The following is a 19890-nucleotide window of genomic DNA, read 5'->3' as shown; positions in this document are numbered from 1 at the left end:
TTTTAGCACAATGAAAAGAAACAGTATTTAACTAGGAAGTTAAAAAAAGAAACAGACATCAGCTTACAGCCTCTTCGCTTCTCCAAAATCAATTATTTGGCTAAATAGATTTGGCACTCCTTTTTCATCCCCAAAAATAAGTATATTTCTGTTTAATTAAACTCTTATTTTGTATAAAAAATACTAAAAATTATAGAAAATAGGAATTTAATTAGATACAAGGTATTTTAAGAGCCGACTTAAGCAGAAAATAATAATACAAATCAAAGTAGTTTTGACTTTTTTTTAGGAAAAAAAAAAGAGCCAGTCTAGGTTGGCTTCAAAACCAATATGCGGCCAATGTCTGTACCCAACAAATTTAAAGTTGCAATCACGGGTCCACAGAATCGCACACCGGGTGCCACAGGCAGAAGAGAAGTGCATAGAGGCCCCCGGTCATACAATAGCTATCCTACACAGGCACTCTGCCAGACCTCACAGCTGCCTTCTCCAGATGAAATACCAAGCTAGTAACGAGACTCCGTTTTGACACCTGCTTTTGCCTTACGCTGGCCTGCCCTGCCCTTCTTCCTTAATCTCTACATTCAGGCCATCTCACAGTGAATGCCATTAGTCGATTTTCTGAATCTCGTCGTTCAACCTTTTGGGGTTGATTGATTACTTTTGCCCACTGGGTATTTTGTTTTGTGAAGGTTGTTCATAGTTGCATAGGTGGCTTTACCCCGTATCTTCCACAATTTGAATCTGTTACCAAGCCGTAGTTTCGTGGAGGAAGAAAATAGGCAGCCAGACTGCGTACCTTTGTACCACCAACAATGCCATTTGATACAATGAACATAGTGCAGATGCTAACCGTGGCCAATGGCACCACCACAATCAGCTGAGCTCAAAACTAACTTCACAGAATATTCAGTTTGGCATCCTGAAATACAAAAGAAAAATAACTCATATTTCCAATTATTTGCTCAAAAAACTGAGCACAAAATATACAACGGTGATAATAAAAAAGCATAAGTGAGTTCTCATAAACATATAATGAGAGGGAATTGTTGTGATAGATTCAAATCACCAATGAGAAAAATAGAAATCATGCACAAAGACAAAAATAAAATAGCCTTTTGCAATGTAATATTTAAGGTTCCAGAGGGAAACACATTCAACCATGACAATGCAACAGAAAAAGGCAGCCCAATTGCCCAAGTCCAAATAGTGAATACACTCCAGAGGCAATCTCCCTAGCTCCACTCAAAGAAATGCATCAAAAGTTCAAAAGAGTACGATGTAGACAGATTTATCACTAAGATTAATACTAGAAGGTAGAGAGGGATTTACTACATTCCTTAATTTGAACATATAAATTTCAAAAATGATTGAATGATATAGCCTCAGATTTTTACCATTTTGATTGTAAAAGATTTCCAACAGAATAGTGCCTACTTACATATTAACCCTTTCAGTTTTACTTCGATCAAGGTTAAACCATACAGCACAACCATTTTTGAACATGAAACCGGCGCATCCTTCACTTGCAAAGATCAATGGCAAGATTAAGCTCACTGCCTAGCATCACTTCAAAAGATGAGTGAGGCTGTCTGCCACAAACACCATAAATTCCTTGAAGAATCTCAATTTTTTTTAATAAGTTGCCAATAATTAATGCAAAGGAAAAATCAGAAATTAAATATGTCCATGAAGCATTTCCCTACCTCAGAGCCAAACCCTGGGTTGCCATAGTGAAAAAAGATCACCTTAGAGCACATTCCCAAGGGAGTTCCAACAAATAATCAAGACCCAATTCTCCCATTAGGGTTAAGACTTCAGCTTTACATCAGTAACATTAGAATAAGAATATTTCTGACAATCCTAAATTACATCTTTCCAACTAAGCAACAATATCATGGGCAAATGAATACCTTCTGGATGATGAAGATGCTCAAAATAAGCCACTATGATAAAGTGATACTTGGGATGATTTTTTGAAGCAATCTGCATGGTGGGTTAGAAGATGAAGTGGTGTTATTTGATAGGCAGCTAAGCTCATCCTCCAGAATAGAATAGGCTTCTGAAAATGCCTGCATTAAAAAATATTGTTCACACATGACATACAGAAAAATATTAGCGATCATGTAAATGCATTTCTGAAAAGCTTCTTCATTTTATAGTTACTCAAAAACAGTGACAAATTAATGCTCCCATAAAGATTATGCTCACAGAGATGGCTTAACAATGCACAGTTTATATTAAATATTGGTATCTTACACATTTCATAGAGTAGGAAGCTAAGCCTTTACTTGCTAAATGTGTCAAATGGCTTCCCAAAAATTTTCTCGTGCAGCCTTACTAGTTTCTAAAAGGCAATTATGCGCCTTAATTGTAGAGAGAACCACACTACAATCCACTGATTCGTAACATAAGTATTATTTGCCTTTCTCCTCAAAAGAAACATTTAACTAATAATTCTAAAAAAACCCTTGAAAGAAACATCTCAACAGTATGAACAGTGGTCAACATTTAGAAGCTAAGGCAAGTTTGTATAGTGTGTCAATAGTTAATGTAAAGACACCCTATCATGCCAGACAAGTTTCCTGTCAACAGCTAATAAATCAAAAAAAAAAAAAAATCTCACCAACCTTGATACACTGATGTATCCGGAAGCAATTTCTCCCCACATTATTTGTTGGAAAAAGAGGATCATCTATGTGTATAGGATCGATGCTATAATAGAGAAACCAAATTATCAGCAGTCAGTAGAAAGTTAAGGATATCGAGAAACAGCCATGTTACACACAGCTGCCAGCAAAAGAAAACATTGCTAGTACCTATAACCCCTTTCTCTGTTTATATATACTCCACTTCCCTGTACAGAAACACGCATTTGCCGGGGATCAAACACATTCCTGTGCCATCAGACATTGAAACAATAAATCTTTAATTTTCATAAACATTTTCCAGTAAACACCAGTCAGCTATCCATTTTCGACTACCAAAGAAATAAATCATTTAAAGCTTTTGGCTCACCCAAAAAAGTATAGAAAATCCATCAGAAGGCTTCCAAAGTTCTGCAAGAAATATTGAGTTCAAGTTACCAGAAGTAATTGTTATTGCCATCAGCACGAAAGAGAAGCAGATAGAACATAGTGAAGGAAAGTTAAAAGAGAACATTAAAAAATGGGGATGAATACCTAGGAGGTCCTTGTACTATAAGGTCAGAAGCAATTTACCCCCTCTCAAAATAACCAGAGCAATTTAGTCTCTGCATTATTAGAAAGTGAGCAAACAAGGACAACTGATACCAGCATTAATTATTTCCCTTAGTAAACAATAACGTCATAAAGAAGGCAATTTAGTCCCAAGTTAAGCAAATAAGGACAATTGAAGCATCATTAACCATTTTTGTTAAAAAAGGCTAAAGTGGCCAAAAGACAGAAAAAGAAAAGATAGATGCAACTATGAAAATCATGGCACAATTGGTTGAATTTTAAAAAATTAACAAAACTAAAAATTTTGAAAATATATATAATATTAATATAATTTATTAAAAAGTTAAAAAAAAAGTTCCAAATTTTGAAAAAAAAAATCTAAAAATGTGTTTTAAAACATTATAAAAGTTTCAAATTTTCAAAAAAAAAAACTTAACCTTTTAAATTCACTAAAGCTCTTCAAAGAAATTTTCAAATTGTCAGTTTTTCAAAAATTTGACAATATTTATTAAATTTTTGTATATTTTTTATAATCTTCATATTATTGTATAACGTTTTGAATTTTTTTTTCTTTTTAATTTTTAAAACTCAACCAATAAAAGATTAAAACATATATATCTGTTTTTCACAAGTGTATTTATCTTTTGCTCTCTCCACTATTTCGGCTTTTACAAACGTAAATATAGTAACAACATTTTCGATTGTCCTTTTTTGCTTCTAAACAGTGGGACTAAATTGCTCCAAACCCAATAGTTTATTAATGTCGTTATCAATGGATCTTTTTTTGCTTACTTTCTAATAGTATAATGATTACATTGCTCTATTTATTTTAAGAATGACTAAACTGCTCCGAACCCTATAGTACAAGGACCTCATGAATAAAAATTTTCAAGTCATTGAACCATATCAAAGATCAATATTTTCCTCATAACATCAAAAACCATACTTCAATCCTAATACTAGCATTGTTGAAGCACCTCCAGCTTAAACCACTTTATAACGGCTCTACAGGTTGCAACAGAAGATTAGCATTTAATATATATCATTGTTGAACCAACGAACAAAAGAACCTTTCAATGGTGACATTTAAATCCTAATAATAGCATGATTGGAGACAGCAACAGTTCCCTCCAGAAAACAGAATATGTACTAAAATAAAAAAAACCACTGGAAAAGAAAAAAGAACAAACATATAAAAAATTCAAAGTACTAAGTTACTTGATTGATAGGCCGTCCAAGGTGATGCTCATGCTGTAGGAAACGTATAATAAGTAACACCTACAAGATGTGGGACATAGCAAGAGAGTAAACAAGAACTCAATGAAGTTATTATCAGATAAATAAACAGCCCTGACCAATGGCAGATCAAAGGTGGAACTTCAGTACACATTAATACCTATCATCTATGCAATAAATAACTGGAAGCTATGAAAAAATCCATCTTTTCTTCATTATTTATTTTCCAATGAAATATGCTGCTCAAACATTCAAAGTTGATATTGTCCAAAAGTCCAAATTCATTCTAAAGAAAAGAAATTTGCTTCAGATTGTATTAGGAATCAGCCAAATGTTACTTTATAGGATATAACTGACCAAGAAGTTCAAGCTAACTAACTGCACGTTTAGGAATATGAAATCTTTTACTATGCAGGTTAGTAGCAATTTCGTATATTCGATTCCTGTTTTGTCATGTATCATCTTCAAAAGCTTAAAAGACTAAAAATTCTGTTATACAGATCCACAAAACCAACAAATACAGCTAGAATTAAGCTAGCCTATAGGAAAACTTTCATATTCAAGTGTAGTATGCAAATATACTTGCAGAGACATAGGAAGGAGGGTTGGATTATAATTTCTACTATAAATTAGTTAGACAGATGTCTCAGTTTACTTCTACAACCAACAGTTACTCACCAGACAATATGAACTTAACCCACCAGAGTAAGACTGATCCAGGCTACGATCTGCTAGGAACTGTTTTAGTACCAAAGCAAGAGGCGTAGCAGCTGGAAATTGCTCAGTCAGCTCTTTCACCTGCAAAGAACAACTTCGAATTTATCAAAAATAGTAAAACATAACAATGCAGAACACCCAAATCAATTATACATTATGGAATTGTATGATGAGACTCTGAAACACAGAAAATACCCAAAAAAACAAATGTAGAAAGGAGGAGAAGAATGAAAACCCTAAATGCCTAGACACATTTGTCTCATTCCTACATAAACCAGACCCTAAAACTTTTAGGACCTTAAAAGTTCGAAAACATCAGTAAAAGAACACTGCAAAAGCTTGCAATTCACTGACAGTTACTTGATAATTTAATTCCTAAATCCAACACGGACAACTATAATCCTCCTTGCTAATAATATCCTTCATTAGACAACAGTAAAAGAAATATTCTCCTTAAATCTCTAGGAACAGGCTACAATTAGCAGAAGAAGCATAAGTCATGGATTCCAATTTCAGACACAATCCAAAAGACCAATATTTATCGGTTAGGTTGTATCTATGTTACCAGCTCAGTAGTTTGGAGTCCTGTATGTGAGGGCGACTTGAAACTGATGTCTAGACGAACTGATTTGACACCCTTCGTATTACCATAATTTATTTGCGAGCACTTAGGTGAAGCAGAGTCGTCTAAGGCAACAGTATCAGAATGAGCATGGTCACCATGTTCAGCAGTTCTATCTATTTGCTCGTCTGTGGGTGATTGCACATTAGAGGACGCAGAAGTTATTAGGTCATCAGGAACTTCTACCACAAGCATAATAATAGGAATCTGAATGCCACAAAGATAACATTGTGAGAAAAGAGATGGAAAGAAAAAGTAAATATATAAACAAAAAGAAAAATAATCCAACAAGGCAAGGCATATTACAGCTGTATTTTCCACGGTCTTCAGAGAATCATTTTTTACCCACTCCTGATTGGCAAGATACCTGGCAGCATGCTGGAAAATAATAACTATGTCAATCTTCCAAAATGTTACAGCAATATATCGGATAAGGACAACAATTTTCACAGAAGTATTGCATAGAAACAAAGATACAGATGCAAGATTCAAAACAGTCATACAGCAGTACACCAACAGCTAAATATAACTACCACAGGGTTATTGTAAGTTATACAGCATATAGAGAGGAAGAAGGGGAAATAGAAATGATGCCAGTACATTAATCGGGAAGAAAGCCATAATAAGTAGCAGGGAGATAATACTATATAACAAATCAAGATTTCCAAAATCCAAAGCCTTTACTTAGAAAATGGAGAAAGAGAATAACAATATTTAACATTTTTATAACACAACACATTTACCAGATATTTAGATTTCTATGTAACTTAAAAGCAGTCCAGTCAAAGTCGAGATATCAAGAAAATGAAGCAAAATGTTCATCCTACAGCACAACCAATTACAAAGTTACTCATACCTGAAGACAAGTTTCTTTAATACCATTGCGTCCTTCCAAAATCCCAGCTTCTTTGATAGGTTCCTAAAAATGTCTGCAGATGAGTTTCTTACCATAAAGTATAAGCACATAATCAAAGAAAAATACAAGGCTGAAGCACTCACCAGATTCCTCACTGGAGGAAGACAAACCACAAGGTCCACATCACTCGATGGAAGAGCTAATCCAGTTGCATTTGAACCAAAGACATTCGTCCTTGATCTAGGCCATAGGACCTGAAGAGACCTTGTAACCCGCTTAACAGCCCAATTAATGTATGGCTTACAGGCCATATTCTCTGCTGCAACCTTGTACACGAACACCATACAAACAGTCAGTAACATTGCAAAGGCTGGTAAATGAATGTATAAGAAACAGAGAACTAGAAATTTCTTGCACAAAATAATGTTCAAGATCATGGAAACAATAAAACAGGAAGAAAATAGGATCAGTCATTAGCTTTTTCCTCTTCTTCATTCTCTAGGGATCATTAAACTGCTTACCTGCTTCCAAAAGGAGTCAATTTCATCATTAAGGAAGTTGTGCATTGAAGACAGAGATGCCTTTCGAGCTGGGCAGCTCTGTAACTCTGGAGGCTGTAGAGGAAATGATACATCTGGCTGCAGAATAATCACAAAAATCCACAAATTAAACAGAAACCATTACTTTCAGAATAACATAATGCTGATGCTATACTTACATGTTCTTGATCACGAGCAAGCTGAGACATTGCAATCAGATGATCTTGCAACAAAGCACCTGGGAGAGGATGGATCATTGGATGGGCTGAAAGATTCTTACTTCTCCAAGATGGCCAAACAACTTCAGTACCATCCATGCATACACAAGCATCCTCCGAGTTGGTTCCATCATAGTACAGACCTCTCATACCCCAATGTCTTGGGCTAGAGCTACCAGATCTAACAGTTGGAAAACCACGCTGTTTCCTTGAGTCACTCACAGGAGATGGTGGTGGTGGACGGGGAGCTCGTGGAACGCAGAGCACCACTGGTGATGGAGGCCGTCTTATCCGAGGTTGTTCACGCCTAGTTGGAGCAACACGTGGGCTTTTATGATCATGACCACGCTTGAAGTCAGATTTTGATCTCTCCCTTGATATGTTTGGAATGATTATAGGACGCAAAATAGGGTAAGGAAGTGAATCCCCTGTTTTCGCATCAACATCACTAGATAAATTGGTGAAAGATTCAGAAGCTTCCTCCTCAGTTGCTGCATCCGGTGTTGCTGATGCAGAATGCAACACTTTGCCAGACACTTCATTTCCTGGCACAACATAACTAACTGCTTGGTGTCCAGGACCCAAAGGATCAAAAGGCGAACAAAATGGAGTAGCTGTTGGCGAAGTCAAACCATTAGTACTATAAGATGAAGAGAAAGCAACCATGTCATCAACAGCCCTATTCATGTCTGCTTCACGCCAGGCCCATGAGCTATCATCGGAGCTAAGGGAAGGAGGTCTAGAGAAACCAGTACCTGGAAGATCAGAAGGATTCCAGTACATCACACCCCCACCAAAATATTGATTATAATCTATACCAGAAACAGCATGCACCTCAAATTCTTCCTCTGATATATAGTGGCTGTCATATTCATCAGCCAGTTCAGATGTATTTGCAGGATCTGGCAAGTCAAAGAAATCCCCAGAATACTTTCTATCATCCTCAAAGCTCTTCATATTGAACTGAAAATTTTGTGAAGCAAAACTCTGCTGAAAACCTGTCTGTCGCCTAGAGATAAATCCAGAGTCATAATTGTATGTAACTGATGGAGCCAATCCAGAAGCACTTCGAACCATAGGGGGCCAATCTAAACTCATTGGCATTGGACGAGATAAGATTCGATTGCAACCACTTTCAATCGAAGGATTTCTTGCCTGATGCATGGTGGGCACAAAAGGCTGGCGGATGTGATTGTGCCAATTGTGACCCACATCAAGGTGCAACCGATCAGTGGCTGCTGGAACATGTGAATTTATAGAAGGAAAATAAAAGGGAGCTACACTAGGCCACTCGTATGAAAGGCATTGTGGAGTAGGTGCAGTATTATAAAACTTTTTATCTTGCACCTGAATCACAGAAACTCCCTCTTTAATGTCAAGTGCATTCACAGATACACCAGAAGGTGAATTTTCCTGAATTTTACTTGCACTGTGTTCATTGATGCCTTCTCCAATGAAAACACTACCAGGTTTTGGGGCAATAGGAGGCAAAACATTACATTCTCGCTTATAATTTGAACTCTCTTGTCTGGTAGGAATGATTTCATTCGCACTAATATCTTTTGAGTCCTGTTGATGCCCTGTACCCTTATGACAGAAACCATTAGTGGAACCAACCTCATGATCTTGCACATGCAGGGCAATATCTTCCTTGAAAAACTGATTATCTGGTTCAGTAGGACTTGAAATTGGTTCAAGAATATTTGTATGACTTATTGTATCAGTTGGAACACTGTGTTCTACACTTAAATTGTCCAAGACCCCATTGGACTTTGTTGCCTCATCTTGAGAAACAAAAGACAAAGAAGACGACCCAGTGACTGCCTTCTTAGAAGATTTTACTTCAGTTGTATCATTGATGTAAGAGCGTTTTTTTTTATTCTTTTCCTTTCGGCTCTTCCTTGCAGCAGCTTGTCCTTTTCCACCAACCACTGATTGGGTTTGTACCTGAAGAGAAGAGTACCAGTTATGACAGTATTTAATTTTAAATAATTAACAATACCATCCAAATGAAAAACAGTGTGGGCATTTCCACTGGTAACAGAGTCTTTCTGTTTACATCTTTATCATGAGGTATAACATGCGTCTTGGTGGACTCCATCAAATCTGCTTTCTTATTATGAGTCGATTTATATTCAAGATCCTGGCATATTACTATAAACAGTTAACAAAATTTCTCAACACATATGAATGAAACCAAAAACACATCTAAAGGACTTTCAATAAAGAAAAAAGGTACCTTAAGAGGTTTTTGCGGTGGATGGTCATCCATCTCCATCTTCAGAACAGGATTTTGGTTTTTAATGTTTCGGGACTTTACCTTTTTCTTACGGCTAGATGCACTGAACTTATCCTTGGATTTATCAGACGAAGAGTTAAAATTTCCTTCGCCAAGAAGTTCAAGCTTTGTGCAATCAAGTGAAATAAACATGAGATATCCTCGTAGTTTTCTTAATATGCTATCAATGATGGAACTTACAGAGCTTAATGAGCTAAAAAACACCTTTCCTACATCACAGTGGTGATGACATGATAGGACCACAGTAACAATATCCCGAAGCACAAACAAACTACTAAAGGCATTGGTTAAGGAAGTAGGTTTTCCAGAATGAGAATTTGCTGAAACAGTCATGCCAAATTCTGCATCCTCAAGGGGTTTTCGGGTGGTCCCCAGCTTTTTGTCACCATAATTGGTATATCTCATTGGTCGTTCCACTGCTCCTGCACTAAAAAGCCACATTTCATTCTCTGAGGCACTACCTGCTGCCTTCAGAACCTCGAAAGTCTGAAAGCCGAAAAAGTTAAAAAATGTTAAGAAATAATGTTCAAAAACTTTTAACAGAATAATTTCCCAAAAATACAATTCATCCATACATGGAAACTCTTTAAAAATATTGTATACGCATTGTATTATAACATATCAAATTTAAGAAAGATCCGAGCATAAAATATAGGAGCAATAGAAAGAAGGAATTATGAACCAAAGATGTTACTACAACTGAAGGTTATTTTAGGCTCACACAACGAGTTCATATAATTAGTTTGAACGAGCCCTCCGTGTTTAAACCTTCTCTCGATGCTTACAACTCAATTAAAGCAGGCATTTTTTTTTAAATTAACTATAATTATTATATCATAGGATAAACTCCATCATTAGATTAACATGGAGATATCAAAGTTTTAAGTTATACCAGGGATTTAGCAGCTTTCCCGAAAATTGTATTAAATACTTTCTTCCTTGTTGCATCACCCAAATTTACCCACCAATCCAAACATCCTTTCTTCCTCCAATACACATTTGCAGCTACCCCAGCAGCCTTCATCTTCTCTTTCAACTTCATCCCTCTTCTCTTCCCATTATTACAATTCAACCACGCTAACCTCAACGCCACCTCTAATCTATTTACAACAAAAGCCTCAACACTATAATACCCTTTTGATTTTAACCACTCTAGTTCAATCCAATCCGATACCAATTCGCTCTCATCCCCTCTCAAAAACGCACCGTTTGAAACTTCATCCATTATTTCAACAAACCGGTCCACATTTTCAACCAGCTCTTCAGTCACCGTCATCGAATCGAGACTACTCACCGAGCACGTACAGTCGTCGATTTTTTCGCCTTCTCTGGATCCGAACAACCGAACCGACTCAAAAACTCGCCGTTCCGACTCATTGGACTGGGCAACCCTAGAGAGGAGACCACGTGATTGTTTGTAACAGAGGCCCGGGAGGAAGGGAGGATCACGAGAGGGAAGGTCGGGAAGAATAATGAAGAAGCCATGGCCACGTGTACGAAGCTTGCCGAGCATCTGGATGAGGAGCTGGGTGAACTTGGAATCGACGGTTGTGAGGTGAGCTTGACGTTGATGGACGGTGAGAGATGAGAACCACCTGAGGATCGAAGACCTTGAATTGCTGTTAGGGTTAGGGTTTGGATTTTGGGAGAGAGAATTGCAATGGTAGAGAGAGATGTGGGAAGTAAGCGAGTCCATGACTTGGTTCTGAGCCATGAACGATTTGGTCAGAGATTTGGATAATTGCTGGGGAGGGAAATTAGGGTTTGATTTGGACATTATTTGCAGCTTATTCCTTTCTTCTTCTTCTTTTAATTGTTGATGTTTCGGTTTTACCTTCTTTTGTAGCAGAAAGACAAAAGGAGCTTTGACAAGAAGAAGGCAAAGAGAAAAACGATGGCCAAGACAAACATGAGATGTTTTGAGAGAGATTTGCGGGTAGGAAGGTTAGAAGCACCGCAAATACACTACTTCATTTTTATCTCATTACTGAAAAATGAATGATTAAGCTACTATAAATTTTGTTATTTCTTTTAAAATTTATTATTTCATAGCTACTTGAAATATATGTTTTGAAAATAAAACTATTTTATTGCCAAAAAGTTTGATTTATTAAATTAAACATGCATGAGAGAAAATAAGTAAAATTTAACAAATAAGAAAATATTTTAAAATTCAAAATATAACTCACTATAATAACTAATTTACCTATAAAGGCTCATTTTCAAGTATATTTACGGAAATAGGCCAATTTCTGCATTATTTGTCGGAAATGGTCGATTTTGGCAAAATGCGTTCACGTAAGAGCGTTTTAGGGTGAAATTTCCAGCAAATCGCGCTCTTGAGGAGCGTTTTTGCCATCTCAGCACAAAATGTGCTGACATGGAAGCTCTTTGCTAACGTGGCAAAAACTCTCCTCCAGGGGCACGTTTTGCTCCGTATTTTTTTCCCCAACGGCTATTTTTTTCACCGTTGGGGGGTCCAACTGTAAAAAAAAATATAAAAACCCCCTCTTATTATTTCACACAAATTTTTTTCAAAATTTAACAAAAAACTCTCAAATTTCTCCCTAAATTTCTCAAAGCTCTCAAATTTCTCCTTAAATTTCTCAAAGCTCTATTTAATTAATTATTTCCTTGAATTTTCTTTCTAAATTAGTATTATTTTTTATAATTTCAAAAATATTTGATCGTGTTAGCAATGGCCGGGGAATTAAATCGTTTCGATCATAAACATATCTCCGTCAAACAAATGAAAATGGTAAGGGTTATTTTTATTTTTGAATATTATTTAATATTTTTTTCATTTATGTAATTTTAATTAATTTGTATTTTATAATTTTTTATAACAGTCTGTAGATCGGGTGTTATAATGTTATATTCGTAATATGTCTGGTCCTCCATCACCGTTGATAGAAAATTACTTAAGGGAAACGGGTTTTTGGCATGTGGCCACTATAGGCCGGGGGTGCAAGTTGGACCTGAAACTCATCAGCGCGTTAATAGAGAGGTGGAGACCCGAGACGCACACATTTCATCTTCTATACGGAGAGTGTACCATCACTTTGAAGGACATGCAGTTACAATTGAGATTGCTCATGGATGGGTCCGCACTCACCGGGTCTGTTCAATCTGCTGATTGGGGAGTCATATACTATGATTTTTTAGGTACGATTCTAGATAATATTTACGGAGGTCGGATCGAGATGGATTGGTTACGATACACATTCCCTAAGCCGGGGAATGATTCGACTAAAGTAGAAAGAATACAATATGCTCGGGCATACATATTTGAGATGATTGGAGGTTATTTGGTGTCAAACTTGTCACGAAACCTCATACATCTGAGGTAGCTGTTGAAACTCGTTGATTTTAGAGAAACTGGTGAATTTAGTTGAGGGTCTGCCGTGTTGGCAACATAGTACCGGGAGATGTGCGGGGCGACGCCACCAAATAAAGCTAAAATCGGAGGTTGCCTATCACTATTACAACCATGGGCTCGATTTCGTTTTTCATTTTTACATCCTCGAGTGAACCATCCATGTACATTCCCACTCATAGCAAGGTAAAATTTTTATTTGATTTTATAAGTATTACATAAATTTAAAATAAAATTGTATGCTCAAAATTTATTTAATTAGGTGGAACCATCTGGCGAGTTATGTTGGAATACCTACCGCTCCTGAAGATATACGGCTTTTATTAGACCAACAGTCGGAAGCGCAAGTAAGTATTAAATAATATATATACATAAAATATTTAGTATTTAGTATTTAGTATTTAGTATTATGTATATAACTAAGGCTTCGTTTGTTTGCCAGTAAAATGTTTTCTGGAAAATAATTTCTAGAAAATGATTTCTAGAAAATAATTTATTTTTCTGAAAAATGATTTACTTTCTGATGTTTGGATGAATCTGTGTAAAATAATTTTTGTTGTTTGGCAAATTTCCTAAAAATATTTTTCAAAAAAAATATTTTTACATATATTAATAAATTTATATACATATTAATATATTTATATTTTAAATTGTTTTTACATATATTGAACTTAACACGCATTGAACTTTAATTGGATAGCCTGAATTGAGAACAATTGGCTACTTGAAAATGACAATTTGTGATAACAAAAGCATTGAACTTAACACGCATCTTCATGGATTAAGGGACTACCACTCAAAAAATCAATGAATTACAGCACCTTTCCAAGTCTTTCTTTCACTCTCCTTTAGCTACAATATGCTACCCAAATCACACAATCCCTAGTGGATGGAATATTACTGCATTAATTAACATAAACACCAGTTCAATGACTTTCATTCAAAGGAAAACACCAGCTAGAAACAGTTTAAATCAATGCAGACCTTTGCAATCTTTCCTCAAGACATCCATGCTTGACATTTTTAAAGGAAATACAAGCACATTTGTATAGGAGCAATTGTTTTCAGAAACTAGTTTCATATCATTTCAATATATAAAACACGAATCAAAGACCACAGGCAAAACCAGCTGGAACACTTAAAGCCTTGGGAATAACAAATTTAATTGTACAAGAAACTGCCAAAAACAAATCAGCCTGCCAGGCCTACCTTCAGTTTTCACCTCACTATGTAAGTATCTGAGGTATCTCAAGATTCTCAACAAATTTCAAGGCTTTTTTCAGTTCTGCTTCTACCTGTTTGTATCACAAGCATTCAAAATTCAAGTTTTTTCCATTCATAACAACAATACTACGATACTGTAACCAACAAATATACACAAATGAACACATATAGATCACTGCAGTATAAAAAAGATTAATCAGAAGTTTTTTTTCTCATTATAATTCTTGCTACTCTCCTTCCATTCAAGGTAAAATCACAAGAGCTGAGCAGCCGAGACCTCCTAAACAACCTAAAAATCTCGTTGACTTCTTCCTCACCACATTCATCCACAACCACCACACACACTCCACCTTTTCTGACAGTCCTCTCCATCTCCTTTGCATTTCGCAAGGGATACAAGGCCGCCATCAAATGACCAGTGAAGGCAACATCAAAAGCCCTATCAAAGAAGGGAAGATTATGGGGATTGGCCCTGCTAACCAAAGGCAAGGATTCTATTAGTTCAACACCTATAACATTCTTAAGACCCATTTTGGATAGAGTCATAACCTCATGGCCAGCCCCAGCAGAGACACACAAGACCTTGGAGTGGTTCTTTAAGAGAAGCAATGTCAAAGTTTGCAAAGAAAAAACCCTCAAATATTTTGCTATGATTTGTGGTTTTAACCAAACTGATCTTCATTAAAAGCCCTAATTACATAAGCAACCATATCCATATGAAAAGAGAGAGAAAGAGTTATTCTTTAAATTAACCCCCCCAAAAATGCTTTTGATGACATTAGTGAAAGGCAATTTCCAAAGTAAAAAATAAAAAATAACTTATGCATTTCAATAAGTTCTAGACAAATTAAAAAATAAAAGAAAAATATGTAGTTCTTTGAACCATCTGAAATTGAAATTTAAAGCAGATAGATCTTCCATGCAGTAATACGAATTAATAGCGAAAAAGAGGATAAAATAAAAGTATACTGACCTTGAAACATGTATAAAAAAGGAAGAATAAGAAGATTCTTCAACAGATAGATGCAAAATCCAAACAGATTAAACAAACAGATGCAAAATCCAAACAGATTCTTCATCAAAAAAAAGGAAGAAGAAGATTTGAGTGAGAACCAGCATGTATTACAAATCTGTCATTAGAAGAGAACCAACATGAGCATAAATAAGAAAGAAGATACTGATATACATGTGGCTGCTAATTTTTTAGGGTTTCTTCAAAATACAAACTTGACGGCGGTCGACCGACAGAGATGACGAGGCCAACGAACAGAGATGAGAAGGGGCAGCGGAGGCTGATGGACAGAGAGGAAGGGAGAACCACTGCGATGAGAGTGAAGAGAAGGGAATGGAAAATGTCTTACAGCTTAGAAATTGGTAAGATGTTTTTTAAAAATTGGGAATTGATTTACCCGTGTTTTGGAGAATGTTTTCCTTTAGAAAATTATTTTCCACCAAACAAACGCCAAAAAATCTAAAAAATGTTTTTCAAAAAATATTTTCCACCAAACAAAAGGACCCTAATATTCTTATCACGTTCATATAGTTTCAATGGACACCATACGAGGATCCGGTAATTTGGGCAGTAATTCCAGATGAATTCTTTCAAAATCCGAACATTTGGCATGTTAAGGTCTCATTGGTCAACTATGCTACTGTCGAGATGCACCAGACAGGTAGAGTGTTGCAACAATTTAGATTCCGGCAACCGATTCTCGAGGCACTTAAGGTGCTTGATAAAGAGCACAAAATTGATTGACGGTAAACGAATACGAATTGGCTGGTATTTTTCTCGAAATATATCAAAATTTGAAAAAATCGGTATGATCATATACCTGCTCGGGAATCGATCATCGTCCTCGAGTTAATGCACGCACCGAATTACATGTCATGGTTTAGGATCCATGGCAAGCCATATTTGCTGTCGAAATAACAGAGGGTTGGCAAATCCATGTCGGAAGAGAACGACGGGGCCCTTTAAATCCAATGAGAAGGGATAACGGCACAAGACCATCAACAACACCCACACAATTACCGAGCCTAACACCTCAACTGATGACACCCAGAGCACAACCCCTTCAGGTTATGTCAGGTGCGTATCCTAGTACTTATATGTTTCATTTTCCCAATCCTATGCTAGGTTGGAATGTATGCCCCGGTACATCTTCTTTCCCGATGACTCCGACTCAACCGACAATATATAGGCCATCGTCGCTGGAGGGATCGCATGAGGCACCGTCGAGGAGCTCGTCTCATTACCAATCCCCATCGCCTTATGGGATTCAAACACCTCCGCCGTGGGTGATGCAAACACCTCCACATTCTTTATTCTATTAAGGTGGGTATCTTCTCAACACCCACAATTGGAGCAACCACAACCCCCGCTGGAGCAACCACAACCTCCACCAGAAGCAAAACCAATGAGAAATCCAACACATAATCATCGACCACCCTCATGTGGCACTGATTCCGACCAGCACATCCATTGATTTTTTTAATATATTTGTAAAAATTGTTTTTATATTGTTTCATTTAATAAAATAAAATTTTTTAATATTTTAATAGTAAATTATTTTTATATTTTTAATAAAATAGAAGTCCTTTTGAATAAGGCGCAATAAAAATAATGCAACATAGTTTCATTACAGCAATTATCAACTATTTTAGTTTGGACATGATCAAATTGTATGAACTGGGTTCCTACACCATCCGCACAACTTCTGTTGGTTCGTTCTTTCCTGGATATCCATATTATTATGTATTCTACTCGAGCAAGGTCGATATTTTAGTTTGCGACGCAATTCTCTATCTGGTAACAACTTAAACGGAGCAAGCGATACAGACGGCCACTTACGTTCATCTAGGACCAGTGGAAATACGTGTCTCCATACATTGTACATGTATTCTATTTTGTACATTTCGCTGACATATCTCATGGGATCCAAACGGAGATTCTGACAAGCTGCAATTGCATAAGCGCATGGATAACAAAGTGCGTCAAACGTCCTACAGTCGCAAGTCCTATTTATTAGGTGTACATGATATTGCCCGTCAGTAATACATTAGCTCGGTCTATCAAACTCCGCCACACTAAACCACAAGTTGTCGCGATCATGACACACTGTATCCATGGTGTTGGCTCGCGCATTCGCCTTATTAATTTCTTGCAATACCTTCCAGAACCATACATGGTCTCCCTGCATTTGGCTTTTATAACTCGTTGCTTGCTTTGGAAATAATGCCGCCAAACGACAATATGTCTCTCACACAATCGAGGTTATTGGCAAATGACGCGTTCCTTTTAGAACAAAATGTATGCATTCAGTCAGGTTTGTGGTCATATGACCATATCGTAGGTTGTCGTCGTATGCTTGTGTCCACTATTTGAAAGGTATGTTACAAAGGTAGTATGCGCATTGATCGTTAACTAAACGCAAAATCCCCAACATCTCATAAAAACGGTTCTTAGTGATCTTGTACCCTGCCAATATAAGTTGATAGCGAAAATTACATACCACTATTCCATTCAGAATAAATTGAATATTACAAACAAAATTATATTAATAGAGATTAAATATCCATGTTAGTCACTTGCCGTCGTTCAGTGGTAGACCGATATTGCCCGTAGTAGTTGGACGCAACATGCTTTATACAATACCGATGGTGTGTGCAATCTCATAGGCTTCTCGGTCGCTTAGTTTCGGCTTGTATTCTAGTGTCCCAATCCGATATAACATATATATTAGGTTGGGGGCATACATGTCTCCTTAACCTAAAAAGAAATAAATCACAGTCATCACCTAACTCCCCTGGTATTATTACAAACGCAATTGGAAGGATTCTCCCACCGCCATCCTATGCCACAGCTAGCAATAGCCGATAGGTATATCTACCATACAAAAAGGTACGTCAATTTGTACCAATGGCTTGCAGTACACAAATGCGTCCCGACATTGCTTAAAGCTCTAGAACAAACGCTTGAACACTTGGCATCCACAGAGCAATCGGTCGTTGTAGTATACAGAGACCGTTTCAAGGTCTGTTATGCAACCTGGGATGTACCTCTCCAGCACCTAACACCACTGCCACACCTCATTATATGAAGCGTCTCACCCACTATGTATTTTTTCCAACGCCTTCTGCTTAGCTATCCAAGCCTTGCGGTAAGAAGGCGTGTACCTCAATTGGCTACGAATATTGACAATTAAGACCAACACAAAAGTCCTGGGATCCACCTTTAACATCGGTGGTATCAAGCTAGCTATCATACCTGAATCCATATTGGGATGATATTGTGAAACACCTTTCAACGAAGTACGTTAAATAATGCAACATTAAGTAATAACATTACTATTCAAAAACCCTAAACACCCAATGATACTGTACCGGCAACACAGGTATGTAGACCTTTGTACTTTTTTATCTCCCACAAGCCTGTATTTTTCCTAAAAGAAGTCATTATTTTTCATGAACATGTACCCTCTTGCACTCTACACTTGGCTTCGAACTTCTTAGATTTGGATTTAACCATATTGTGGTTAACCCCGTGATTGATGCTATTTTGTTTCAATGCACCAAGAAAACTATTCTTACTGGAAAACTCCTTACCAACTTCCAATTCACCCAAATCTAATGACAAACTTATACGGTTACACCTTCTGTGGTAGATCTGAAAACTCTAACTTATCATCAGCCGATATATAGATATTATGCATGTGGGCTGAAGGCGAGTACGCCCTAAATCGCGGATATTCTTTTTCTTAATCTGAACCCCCTTCAACGTCTTCAAGTTCGGATGAAACAGGCTCCAGTTCAGAAAATAATGCAACTTCTACACCATCGAGGCCAGGCTTTCGAAGTGGATCCACATTAGACTCATCATCTAACCCACCATCATCTGCAACGTACGAGGTCCCATCACTGGTGGACGTCGTAGGGAGTACATCATCCATTCTTGTGGACCTTCCGTAACATCCCCAATCAGATTTGGATTGCCAACCACTGGAAGTTGATGTTTTAACACCCCTAACCCTTATCCGTCGCTGGAACAAGGTTACAGAGTATTACCGAACCTTACAAATTAAATACGGACATTTTATAACTTTTATTTTACATATCAAGAATCAGTTATAAAACACTTATATTTTCCTCTAGATAGACCCTCGAGGCCCAATATACACATTAGAAGTGAATCGGGACTAAACCTACTTAGGGAATTTTTCCCATAATCTAAAAATTTTTCTTAGAAGCAGGAGACACATTCCCGTGCTACCGGCCGTGAGAGATTTCAAACAGGTAATGTCAGGAGACATGCCCATGTCTTAGGCTATGTGGGCATTCAATATGAGGTACACGGTCGTGTCTCAGCCCGTGTTATTACCTGTGTAACTCTTTGACTTGGGTCACACGGCCAAGCCACATGCCTATGTGCTAGGCCGTATGTAAAAACCTGAGCATTCTGTTTTGAAATTTTAAGGTGCAAGGGACACACTGCCAAACCACACGTCCATGTGTCAAGCTGTGTGTCACACACGGCTGAGACACACACCCGTGTCTCTACCCGTGCGGACAAAAATAGGTCATTTTAAGGCCACTTTTCTCACATT

At 37.1% G+C, this 19890-nt stretch overlaps 2 protein-coding genes across 17 annotated transcripts; both read right to left on the bottom strand.

Annotated features, from left to right (window-relative positions):
- Positions 1-120: 120 nt before the first annotated feature.
- On the bottom strand, positions 121-11682 carry LOC107911602 (uncharacterized). 16 transcript variants are annotated; one of them, XR_005921008.1, is made up of 18 exons: positions 10580-11682; positions 9628-10173; positions 9448-9531; positions 7350-9335; positions 7153-7269; positions 6775-6957; positions 6632-6694; positions 6082-6153; positions 5719-5982; positions 5115-5234; positions 4419-4478; positions 3019-3059; positions 2820-2897; positions 2631-2715; positions 1914-2072; positions 1707-1821; positions 1442-1592; positions 121-922 (listed from the first exon to the last, which is right to left on the bottom strand). XR_005921008.1 is itself a non-coding variant. In XM_016839461.2 (16 exons), the coding sequence occupies exons 1-15, from the start codon at positions 11462-11464 to the stop codon at positions 1947-1949; spliced, it is 4710 nt and encodes a 1569-aa protein (XP_016694950.1). In that variant the 5' UTR covers positions 11465-11682; the 3' UTR covers positions 121-922; positions 1914-1946. The 16 variants fall into 16 exon arrangements, 2 of the variants coding, with proteins under 2 accessions (XP_016694950.1, XP_040961723.1); XR_005921009.1 differs by having other exon boundaries at positions 1442-1588; XR_005921011.1 differs by having other exon boundaries at positions 1442-1520.
- A 2267-nt stretch (positions 11683-13949) lies between these two features.
- LOC107910834 (uncharacterized) lies at positions 13950-16741 on the bottom strand. The gene is made up of 4 exons (XM_041103918.1): positions 16646-16741; positions 15515-15607; positions 15356-15417; positions 13950-14963 (listed from the first exon to the last, which is right to left on the bottom strand). The coding sequence occupies exons 1-4, from the start codon at positions 16739-16741 to the stop codon at positions 14480-14482; spliced, it is 735 nt and encodes a 244-aa protein (XP_040959852.1). The 3' UTR covers positions 13950-14479.
- Between the last annotated feature and the right edge of the window lie 3149 nt (positions 16742-19890).

This window comes from Gossypium hirsutum, chromosome D11 (genome assembly GCF_007990345.1).
Source record: "Gossypium hirsutum isolate 1008001.06 chromosome D11, Gossypium_hirsutum_v2.1, whole genome shotgun sequence".
NCBI classification, from domain to species: Eukaryota; Viridiplantae; Streptophyta; class Magnoliopsida; order Malvales; family Malvaceae; genus Gossypium; species Gossypium hirsutum.
Note: the sequence above shows the minus strand (reverse complement) of the source record. Positions and strands in the feature narration are given on the sequence as shown.